This window comes from Silene latifolia, chromosome 5 (assembly GCF_048544455.1).
Source record: "Silene latifolia isolate original U9 population chromosome 5, ASM4854445v1, whole genome shotgun sequence".
NCBI lineage: Eukaryota > Viridiplantae > Streptophyta > Magnoliopsida > Caryophyllales > Caryophyllaceae > Silene > Silene latifolia.
In genome coordinates this window covers 54,012,166-54,024,671 of record NC_133530.1, presented here as the reverse complement: position 1 = coordinate 54,024,671, position 12,506 = coordinate 54,012,166, and the positions used below count along the sequence as shown (strand labels likewise).

Here is a 12,506-nt window from a genome sequence, read left to right as displayed (position 1 = left end):
TTAAATAATTACAGTTATTTATTTTGGAACAATGTAATAAGGCCATTTAATGTTTTATTTATTTAAAGTACTGTGGTTTCGTTTACCTTTGTAATCACTACCTCAGGCAACTGAGATGGTAACACTTTCATTTATCTAGGAAGGCCAAGTAAAGGCTCTTAAATAAACAGGGGTGTTACAAAGTGGTATCAGAGACGATGTTGTCTAATAAAATGAACCTTGTTAGAAACTGCTAGGAGCCCCCTTAGGGCTTGGGATAAGAAATAGGGGCCCCCTCACACCAAAACTCTGGCCCTTCCGATTTTGAACCGGTCATCTTGAGAAAAATTTGAACGAGTGGGGTAATTAGAAAGTATTTTCTGTCTTAAAGGTTAATTGTTTGTCTTAAGATAGAAATTTATAACCTTGTTGCAGGACGCGGATTGAGGTAAGTAATATGTGATAATAATTGGGCCTATGGCCGTCTGATTTGGCATGATTGTTGGGAATTATTTGGTGAAATTGGATGATAATAAGCATCAAAGAGTGAATTGGATTATTTGGTTGAATTTATATATATTGGTTTGAATTGGTTAATGGCATGAAATATTAATTTACATGAATGGATGTTATATGAATTATAAATATTAGGTCTAGTGATATGCAGTTTATGTGATCCCTAAACCATGATTAGTTGTAGTAATTTAACGATGAAGGCGATAAACTTTTGGTTGAATGGCTATGTGATAGACGGTTAAGCCGTGGGGGTGGGTGTGACGGTTTTGGACGGTGAGTCACGTGGTTGACTGGTCTAACTTTCTTTGCTTTTGAATGATCAAGACAAAGCAAAATGATGCCTTGTGGCGTTCTCTTGTATAACTCCCCTTGACTCAGGACATATTGAGATGCCAGTAAACGTATTGCACGCTGTCCCCTTTTATCCATATTTGGCGTGTATTCGCCGTTGAGATTGTAATTCAAAATGGCTTGGTACCAAGGCTCTTCTTGATTTTTGTTTTCATCGGTAAGAAAGTGAACATAAGCCGGTTCCGAACGTCGCTCGATGCATGATGGCATTTCCATCATGCTGTCGGGCATGTTGATCAAGGATGCAAGTTTTGTAAGGGCATCTGCAAACTGATTTTCTTCTTGAGGTAGATGCAAATAGACAACTTGGTTGAAGAATTGATGGACTTGATCTATCTTCGCTTGATATGGTACAAGGCTTTCAGTCCGGATTTTCCATGAGACGAGTCGCTATAAACTCGGAGTCACTTGTTGCCAAAACTGACCGATGTTTGTAAACTAATGAGGTCGGCCTCATATTCTACGGCGTTATTAGTAACCTCGAAGTCGAGTTTGACAGAAATTGGTTTATGTTCGCCTTCAGGAGAAATGAGCAACACCCATATACCGTACCATCTAGGATTGGAAGCCCCATCGAAATAGAGATCCCATGATTCCACATTTGCTTGTAGAATGTTTTTATCTGGAAACGACCATATATCTATTACTTGGGTGTCATTGATTGGGTTGCCTACGAAGAATTCGGCTACCACTCGTCCTTTAATCACCTTCAAAGGTACATATTTGAGATCGAACTCTGAGAGCATTTAAGGCCATCTTGCTAAACGCCCATTTAGGATAGGTTTTTTGAAATACTTGATAGGGTCCATCTTTGAGTACATTCTGACAGAATAGCTAAGCATATAATGACGCAGACTCTTGGTTGACCACACAAGAGCGAGGCATGTCTTTTCAAGAGGTGTACATTTAGTCTCATATTCCAAGAACTTCATGCTAAGGTAGTAGATAACTCTTTCTTCTTCTCCGACGGTTTGCGCGAGCATAGCCCCCATGGTTGTTTCTGTTACTGTAAGGTACGGAGATAAAGTCTGGTCTTTCTGTGCTGGCATTAAAACAGGTGACTTAGCCAAGATCTCCTTGATTCTCTCAAATGCCTTTTGATAATCATCATCCCACACAGTGTGGTCCGTCTGATGTGAGTCATAATTACGCACATTTAGTCCCCTAACTAAGCCTCATTTTGCATACTAATATAGCATTTCATAGCCATTTTATTCGTCATTTGCTTCCTATTTGCTTTCCTAGTGCATTTTATATGTTTTGTAGGAAAGGAGATAATGAGGCGGAATTCCCATCTCTCACGCATATTAAGAAGCTTGTTGATGATCTAGGATGGATAATATGAAGAGGAGGCAAGAATGATGATCAAAGATGATAGGAATAAGGAGTATATATAAGCATCATAGGCATAAAAGCAAGAAAAGGGAATCTGCTGCTCAACCCGCTCGAGTTGAAGGTTAGGACGCTCGATTTTAGCCTAGATCGAGCGGATTGTTCGGCAGGAAGATTGTCTTCACAATGGGGAGTCGTGGGGCTCCTTAAGGACTTGCAAAATGCTAAATTTAATTAAAGGGTCTAACCGTCATTTAAACCCTTAGTTAACCTAATCCTTGTACTACTAGATATACTCTGTTTGTAATAATCAAGAGATTATGCTTACTTAGTTTAGATTAAGTTCCCTTAGATTATATTAGGAGTAGATTATTAGAATAGATTAGCATTTAATCTTTCCTCAAATTGCACTTTAAACTTTCCTTAATTATTGTTCAAGATTTCTTATTGGGTAATTGACGATTATTGGGTTATTATTTAGAGAATTGACAACTCTTAATCAATGAATCAAGTTCTCTTCTATTATTCTTTCCTTTCCATTTGTTCATCTTAATATTGGTATAATTCCTTTACTCTCTACTTTATTGCTTATTGTTTTACTCTTTTATCATGTTTATACTTGTTAAGATGATTGACACCATTGTTAACATGTTTTCCAAGATAATGAGTGAGTAGTTTCCTAAATAGGGATTGGGGGAGTTAGTCATGGAAAAGATTTATGCTTAATGAGATCATTTGAATGCTTGCTTATTGTTTTCCAACTTATGCACATGTCATGTTTGATGAAATGCTTGATTGACAACCTAACATGTTTCTCTTATCCTTTCAACAAGACTTGTAAGACATAAACCAACTCAAGGCTTGTTAGACCATGCATATAGTTGATTAGGAAGAATTAAGTCGATTGTAGGTGTTGTAAAGTATTCACCGACTCGGCTCCGGGACCCAAACCTTCCTCGGACTCATTTATGTTATCTGACCATGAATAGGGAAAACCAAGTCGACTTGTAGGTGTTGTAAAGTCTTGACCGACTCGGCTCCGAGACCTAAGTTTCCCTAAGAATTGTAAGATGTACACTAAATTGATTCCACCAATAATAATTGCTTGCATCTATGAAACTTGTTTGTTTCATCTCACCATGATTCCCTAGTATTGTTTATCATTTGTTCACACCCTTGTTTTTATTGCTTGTTTTACCTTTCATTATTTTTCATTGCTTTCATTAGTTTAGAATCTTCAACTCAAACCAATCGTGACACCCTAGTGCAACTACAATTAGAATGAACAATTTGAGTACCCTCGTCCATTGGGTTCGACCCTGACTTGCTTGCTATGCTAGTTGTTGGTTATAAATGTGTTTGAGATCGTACAACGACACGCTCATCAAAATGGCGCCGTTTCCGGGGACGGTGTTGTGTATTTGAATCGTTCTTTTGTCTAGTTTTAGTTGTGCTTCTTCTTGAGGGATCTTGGTTCCTTGAGAATTTTATTTATTGTACTTGCTTTATTTCATTTGTTCAACATGTCTACTTTAACCTTTTGGCAATTTGAAAATGAGTCATTTGATATATATATATATATATATATATATATATATATATATATATATATATATATATATATATATATATATATATATATATATATATAAATATATTGCAAGGTTTGAAGGTTATATGACTCATGCTTGGCATCATGGTTTTACTCTTTCAAATTATGAAGCATGTTGTGTTGTTTATAATGGCATGAACCTTGAAACTCGTAATTTAGCATTTCACTTTAGTGGTGTTAGGTATGTGAGATGAGTTGTGAGGAATTTCGGGAATTTCTTGAGTTCATGGCCACCGAATGTCTTAAGCAAATTGTACATGAAATCTTTGAAAGAGCCAAGGAAGGTATGTTGGAATCGATAAATACCACATTTCAAAAATTTATTAAGGAAAATTATGATGAAAATGAGATTTGTGAGAATGAGACACCTTCCTATAACCTTGAGCCTACCCATTATGTTCACAAATTTACCCCTCCTTGGGAAGATGGAGCGCTAGATAAAGAAAGTGATGATGAGGAGGAGTACATTCTTGATTGTGAAACTAATGCTTGGATGCCGTCATCCTACTCTTCTTGTGTAACAATGAACCCAACTTCCATGTAATTTGATGTTAATGGGCAAAGTGAGAGTGAGATGGATGTGAGCTTGAGTGAAAACTCGCCCTTTGAGGATGACATGTTAGAGGGAGACAATTGTGTTGAGATTGGTAGTGAGCCTTGTTACGACAACCCCTTTGATAATGGTCCTTGTTAGGATGAGGAATATGAGGACATTTGGGAACCCCAAAGAGACACCATTGAAGTCACCTTGGATGAAAGCGAGAGTACTTGCCTCAAATATGGTGATTTTGACTATTAGGAGGCCGAGTTGAGTGATATGTTAATTTACTCATTTCATGTTCCTTCCATCCATCACATCTCTTATGATTTTTGTCATAGTGTTCTTAACATGATTGTTCGGTCTATTACTTGGGCATTTTTCAATTGCATAATCTTGTATTGTTATCCATGCCTATTTATATCTCACTGCCAAGAATTTGACCAACTTCTACGTGCTTTGAGTGCTAGTGATATTTTGACATGAATTTGTTAATCAACAATCTTTCGTTTGATGGAGTTCCTCAATAACCATTAACTTGTATATATGCATTTAGTGTAGATTTTAATTCACTTAATAAATTGCATAACAGATGAAAGGGAGGGATCTCATATTTTTATAGAGCTTTTTGAAGGAAATTGGTGAAAATGAGAAGATAGGAAATGCAAAGAAATGAAGAAAATGAAGGATTCGAGCTTTGGGCCAATTCGTGTATCAATCCTTGGGGACCGAGGCCAACTCGTGCGAGTTGAAACCAAAGGAAAGAAAAAAATTCTTCTTGCCTAAGAATCTGGGCGAGTTCCTGAGAACCCGAGCGTTCCAAAGCCCCAACCCGAGCGTGTCGAAAATGACTCGAGCGAGTCAAGCACCAACTCGAGTGGGTCAATATGAACTCGAGCGGGTTGACCCTGAAACTCACTTGTTCTCTCTTTGGGCTCATGACATTGCTATGTATGCATCCTGTCTACCATCTTCATCTTCTACAATATACAAACCATTGAAATCATGATTGTAAGAACCCTTTCTTTCCCTATATCTTATGTATAGTTGCATTTATGTAGTTACCTCATGATTAAACCCCCTTCTTCCTACATTAGCAATGGTGTTTAAAATCGGTTTGGGGAGGTTAAACCATGAAGTGACATACATCTTAGTTGATCATTTAGAATAGGCTTGCATTTGTAAAATATTTCATATCACCCTTGCATATTAGTTAATTAGTTCATATAGTATAGTTTGCATTGTAATATATCTCACATGTCTCATATAGTTAGTTGCAATAGACTTGCATTCATGCATAGTCACTAATTACCAAACCTATTCCTTTCTACACTAGAAATAGTGCTTAAATCGGTTTGAGGAGGTTTGATCATAGGTGATCATAGCTTAATAGAGAACATGCATTTAAGTGTAGTTTAGATTGCATTCATTTGTTATATATGTCATATAGAATTGTATTTACTTAGAGGATGCATTCATTCATATCATATCATTGCATTTGTACTTCAATGTGTTGGAGTATGTGTCCTCGACAATAATGCGATCACATGTTTAAATCTCATATTAAGAATGCTGAGGGAAAATAATATTTTATTGTCAACTGATCCACATTAATCGGTAATGATTGGCTGACTAGAGTTTGACATTACTGTTGTATGACGGTGGTGATCAGTTGATCCCTTAAGGTCATACCTCTAGGGTAACACTCTTAATTGATTAATTAATTAATTGTATGTTGATACAAGTTAATTAATTCCTTAAAAACTGAACGGATGATTTTGTGAGTGAGAATACGTATCTTATTGTAATTCGATTAAATAAGATTCGTACTAAGTAATTAAATTTTTTTATTACTTAGATTTATTTATTGTTTATGAAGCAATTAAAATAAGAATGAATGGTTTATTATAAATACAAGTTGTTGTGATTTATAATTCTATGACCCATTTTAAGTACTTGTAATCATGGATTACTAGTTGATTTTTGTATGTGATTTATTTTGTTAATATAATGACTTTTAATAAGTTAAAAATGCATTATTTAATAACATGTCTAGTAACATGTCCAATATATCACACTATACAAATTGACAATTGACAAACTTAAAATGGACCCATTTTATGTATTGGTGCCGTGTAAATGGGTGGATATGGGGTTGGTTGTGTTTTGTTTATTTAATTAAAGGGGAACACAATCATACCCTACTAATATAGGGTTGCATACCTAGTCTCTTGTGAAGAGCAAATTGAAAAAAAACATTGGGCATCCTACCCAAGACCAAAACCGGCCACCCTATGAAAATGAGGAGAGTTTTATCTTCTTATTTTGATACATATTATTCATTCTTACACAACTCAACTTCTTACTCTTCTCTTCTTCTCTCTAAAATTGAGTTTTAGAAAAGAAAACAAAGTTGTTCAAAATCTTATATTTAGATTACAAATTTGTTCATAAAATAATTAAAATCGTACAAACTTTTTCTCTCTCTAAAACTTTTTCTCTAAAATTTTTTCCTCTCTCTATAACAAACTTTTTTTACTCTGTTTTTTCGATGATTTCTTAGCCATTAATGGCGAGAACTAGAGGACGCATTGCTAAACTTCGGACAACCCTAGCTACTTCAGCTACTAAGCTTCCTATTGATAGCTCTCATGGCGATATGGATGGATTTTTGGGGGATAATTCTTCTCATTTGGGTGCGAAATCGGGTACGGTGAACGATTTGATTGTTTCCGCCATTGATGCTCGTCTTTCGGCTGGTAAACCTTCTTCTTCTCGTTCCCCTATGATTTTTACTCCAATTGGTGATCCTCAATTGTCTCGATCAAATGCTACTGTTTCTGCTGTTAATACTCCTATTTCTTCTATTCCTATTGTGAATTCTGTTCCCAGAAATGTTCAATCTGTTCATACGACTAGTAATACTGTGGTTAATAATGTTTCTCCTTCAATTCCGGTACAATCTTCTCCAATTTCTGCTAAATTAGGGAAAAAATGGTCACATGTGGTTAAACCTCCATTTAATGCTGGTATGAGTCTGTATTACTGTCCTAACAGTGCTGAATCAGATAAAATTGAGATTGAACAATCTGATTTTGTTAAGGAAATGAAAATTTGGGAATTTACCCTTATGGGACATGTTATTGGTGCCAAGCCTTCTCTAACTGTGGTCCAGGAATTTGTCACTAAGTCTTGGGGCTCTATTGCTCTCCCTATAGTTCAATACTATAAGAAGGGGTGGTTTGCTTTTCGATTTGATTCTCAGGAATCCATGACTAATGTGCTTAGGCAAGGTCCTTGGATGATAGGAGGTAATTCCCTTATTTTAAAGCCTTGGTCTCCTACTTTCTCCTCTGAAATGGAAACTGTGGCTAAGGTTCCAGTTTGGATTTTGTTTCCTGGACTTGACCCTTATCTTTGGTCTGATGTGGTTCTAAGTAAAATTGCTAGTAAGCTTGGTAAACCTCTATTTGCTGACCTTGCTACTACCAACAAAGACAAACTTTCATTTGCTCGAGTCATGGTGGAAATTGATGTTTCTAAGGATTTTGTTGACCAGGTTGTGATCAATACTCCTTTCTTAGGGCAAATTTCTCAGAAAATTGTGTATGAGTGGGTTCCCTTTTATTGTTCTGATTGTGGTAAACTGGGGCATAAAAGTAGTACTTGTAAATGGCTCAAGAAAAACCAGCAAGATTCTGATCCTGGGTCAGAACTAGGTGTAGGACTTGACTCTCAGAGGAAGGAGGTTTAAGGGGAAGGGACTCATGACTCAGAATGCCATGGGCTAGGTCTGAGTTCCTCTCCTACCAGGGCACCCCATTCTGAGGAGCCTGTTCTTCACTCAGTATGTTCTGGATCTCTGGAAATGCATCCTTCTACTGATAATGTTGATTCTGCTGAACTGGACTCATCCCAGAAGGTCCATTTTCAGGAAATAAATATAGTTCCTGTTTCTAATGCTTATCAGGTACTGGAGCCTGGTGAGATAATTGATGACATTGTGCTCCCTTTTTTACCTGCTGAACTAGGTGGTACTTCTGACTTGCTTCAGGATGGGATTGATACTCAGGGTGAGATTTCAGGCTCAGGATGTTCCACACTAGGCCAAAAGATTTCTCCTGCTGAGTCAATCCCTCCTGATATCAGGTCTGATATGCACTCAGGATGTTCTATAAGTGGTCCCAAAGTTCCTTGTGTTTCCTCCACCCCCATTCCTCTTTCTCTATGAAGATTGCTTCTTAGAATATAAGAGGTTTCAACTGTCCTATAAAACATAGTGAGGTCAAAGATTTTCTTGGGAACAATAGACTTGATATTCTAGCTCTTCTAGAAACTAGAGTTAAGCATAATAAAGCCTCCAGAATTATTCAGGCTAAATTCAAGGATTGGATTACTGTTTGCAATTATAGTAAACATTATAATGGGAGAATTTGGGTGTTTTTTAACCCAAAGACAACTGCTATTCTGAATAAAGTTGTTGAAGCTCAGTTCATTCATTTCAAAGTTCATCATTTTGAATCTAATCTGGTCTTCTTTATAAGCATGGTCTATGGCAGTAATAATGCAATTGTTAGGGAGCAGCTATGGGATGGCTTGCATAGCATTTCCATTGATGACCCTTGGATTGTGCTTGGGGATTTTAATGTGGTCAGGGACCCCTCTGAAAAGCTTAGCAATAACCCTCCTGTTTTGCATGAAATGACTTCTTTTAATCAATGACTTTCTTCTTGCCATCTTGAGGATATTACTAGCACTGGTTGTGATTTAACTTGGACTAATAAGCAAGAGCCCTCTTCTAGAGTTTTGTTCAAACTGGATAGGGTCTTAGTCAACCCTGGCTGGATCTCTTCTCTACCTAATTCTTTTGCTCATTTCTCTGAATCTGGTCTTTCTGACCACTCCCCTGTCATTGTCTATATTTCTGATGATAGGAAGATCAAGAAGAGGTTTAGTTTTTTGAATGGTTGGATTGATCACCCTGATTATATTAGAACTGTTGCTGAGGCTTGGAAAACTGATAAAAAAGGTAGCCCCATCATTTGTTTTTTTGAAAAACTTAAGTCTGTTAAGCATGCTCTCTCTCAGATTCACAAATCAGACTTCACTAGCATTTCTGCTAGAGTCAAGGAGGCTAAGAATGGCCTGACTGACTGTCAAGCTAATTTGGCCAAAGATCCTTTCTCTACTGATCTTATTCATGAGGAGAAAGCTAAAATTCAGGAGTATAGCAAACTCAAGGCTGCTGAACTTAGCATCTTGGCACAAAGAGCTAAGATTAAACACATTCAGGATGATGATAGTAGTTCTAAATATTTCTTTACTAGAATCTCTGCAAGAAAGCATCAGCAACAGCTTGGTGCCATAAAAGATATGTCTGGACATCTTCATTTTGAGCCTAATAACATCAACAAAGCTTTCCAGGAATACTATATGAGTTTATTGGGTCATGAATCATCTGTTCACCCTCTTAGTGATGCTGTCTTAGCTGAAGGTGCTTCCATTTCTCCTGCTGATAGCACTGCCCTTGATGCTTTCATTTCTTTAAAGGAAGTCAAGGATGCAGTCTTTAGTATGGATAGCAATAGTAGTCCAGGTATGGACGGTTTCTCTGCTGGTTTTTTTAAATCTACTTGGGCCATTGTAGGGTTGGATTTGTGTAAAGCAGTTCATAGCTTCTTTAAAACTAGCTTTATGCCTAAGCAAGCCAACTCAACTATCCTTTCCCTTATTCCTAAGAAGGATATCCCTAGTTCTGTTCTGGATTACAGACCCATTTCTTGCTGTACTGTGTTTTATAAAGTCATCAGCAAGATCCTTGCCAACAGACTTCAGAAGGTCCTCCCTTCTCTTATTGGAAATGAGCAAGCTGCCTTTGTTACAAATAGAAGCATCTTTGAAAACATAATGCTTTCCCAGGCTTTAGTCAAAGGATACAGCAGGAAAAAGGTTTCTCCCCGTTGCTTGATTAAAGTTGATATTAGAAAAGCATTTGACTCTTTGCAATGGTCTTTTATCTCTAATACTTTGCTGCTCCTGGGTTTTCCTCCTAAATTTAGAGGATGGATCATGGGATGTATCTCTAGTCCCTGGTTTTCTCTTAAGATTAATGGTGAACTTACTGGTTTCTTTCAAGGCAGGAGTGGCATTAGACAAGGTGATCCCTTGTCTCCTTATCTCTTTGTCCTTGGTATGGAAATTCTCTCTCGTTATCTCAGAAGAATTTGTGACCAACCTCAGGTTTCTTATCATCCTAAGTGAAACAAGATCAGGCTTACCCATCTTATTTTTTCTGACGATTTAATGATTTTCATTAGAGGAGATGTTCCTTCTGTTTCTGCTATTTCTGATACTCTTCAAAAGTTTGCTCTCCTTTCTGGTTTACATGCTAACACTGAGAAAACTAGCATTTATTTTGGTGGTGTCTCTGAACCAGTCAAAGACCTTATCCTTAGTTCTACTGGGTTTTCTGAGGGAGCTTTTCCCTTCAGGTATTTAGGACTCCCCTTGCACACTTCCAGACTAACCAGTGACATGTTTGACACTATCATCATCAAAATCCAGCAAGCAATGGCTCACTGGTCAAACTGTTTTCTGTCTTATGCTGGTAAATTGCAGCTAATCAACTCTATTGTTTTTGGCCTTGAGAATTTTTGGTGTTCTACTGTTCTTCTTCCTAGAACTGTGATTGCTCATATTAATAAACTTTGTAAGGATTTCTTCTGGGGTATCCCAATGGGTTCCAGAAGGATGGTCTTTAAAAGTTGGCACCATATTTCTTCTCCATGGTCTTCTGGTGGCTTTAACATCAAAGATTTGGAAGCTTAGAATTACTCTCTTGAGCAAATGGATCTGCTCTATTTCTGTTTCTGATCAGGGGTTATGGAGTAGATGGGTACAGAATTATATTCTAAAGCATGAGGACATTTGGCATATTTCTTCTAAAGTTCATTATCCATCCAGTTTCAAGAGTATTTTAGCAACTAGAGACAGATTGGTTGAGCTATCTAGTTCAATCTCTGCTGCTCAGCACCTCATTCATGGTTGGCTATCTGGTTCAAAATTAACACTACAGCAGGTTTATGGTTTTTTCAGGAATGCTCCTCCTGCTGGTTCTTGGACGAAAGGTCTCTTACACTCTCGAATTATTCCTGGACATAGAATTGTTTGCTCTATGGCTGTTCAGAATCAACTAGCTACTATTGATAACCTCAAGCTTAGGGGTATGCAATTTGTCAACAGATGCTCTCTTTGTGATCATGAAGAGGAGTCTCAAGGCCATCTGTTCTTTAGATGTTCCTTTTCTGCTTCTGTTTGGCACCAGGTTCTAGCATGGATGGGTCACATGAGGTCTGGTCTCTCCCTTAAAGATGAGCTGACTTTTCCTCTCAAAGGAGCTAGGGACTGGCAGATAGCTTGGTTTGATATGTCCCTTACTACCTCTGTACATCAGATTTGGACTGAACGAAATGCCAGAATTTTTCAAGGATACTCTCGTACTGTACTTGGGATTGTAAGGAGAATCAAGTTTTTTGTCATTGTCCGAATGCTTATGTGGAAGCATCACTCTCAGTATAGAGTCATAGAGGAGAGTTTGTGTAATTAACATTGTATAGTTGTTGTTTTTTCTAGTGGATAGCTTTTGCAAAACCTTATTGTAATTTATTTCTTAATGAAATGAAATGATAATTTTTTGAAAAAAAAAAAAAAGTAGTAATAGATATAATAATAAGATTAATTTTAAAGGTCACTAATTTAATATATCTAGTTAATATATAAATTAGTATTAAGGGTGATTATCTTGGTACATATCCTTGAGGAGTAAATCCTACCATTGGATCTAAGGGTTTTCTTGGAGCATTTGGATTTTCTTAAAGAAGACTAATTTGGAAGGAGACCAATTTAGTATAAACCAATTCGGCCCTCTTTGTAAGAATGTCTAAATTTCTTCTCTTTTATTTAAATTGTTATGCATGCATAAGTTCCTTTTAGTTTATGACTAAACTAATAAACACTTAGTTATTATATGGGTCTAATAAGAGATTATTGAATCCTACACAATTTCCAAAAAAAAACTTTAAAAACCCAAAAACATGAATTTTCTTTTCATTCCTATTTCTACATGTACATTGAGGACAATGTCCGAAATAAAGTGGGGGATGGGAATTTATATTCCAA

General features: G+C 36.8%; 1 protein-coding gene across 1 annotated transcript in view; it reads right to left on the bottom strand.

Annotated features, from left to right (window-relative positions):
* LOC141655379 (uncharacterized) overlaps positions 1-1,592 on the bottom strand; it is a 31,156-nt gene extending 29,564 nt beyond the window's left edge. Inside the window, exon 1 of the mRNA XM_074462464.1 lies at positions 1,272-1,592. Within this exon, the coding sequence (XP_074318565.1) occupies positions 1,272-1,592 (321 nt within the window). The remainder of the gene's footprint in view (positions 1-1,271) is intronic.
* Positions 1,593-12,506: the final 10,914 nt, after the last annotated feature.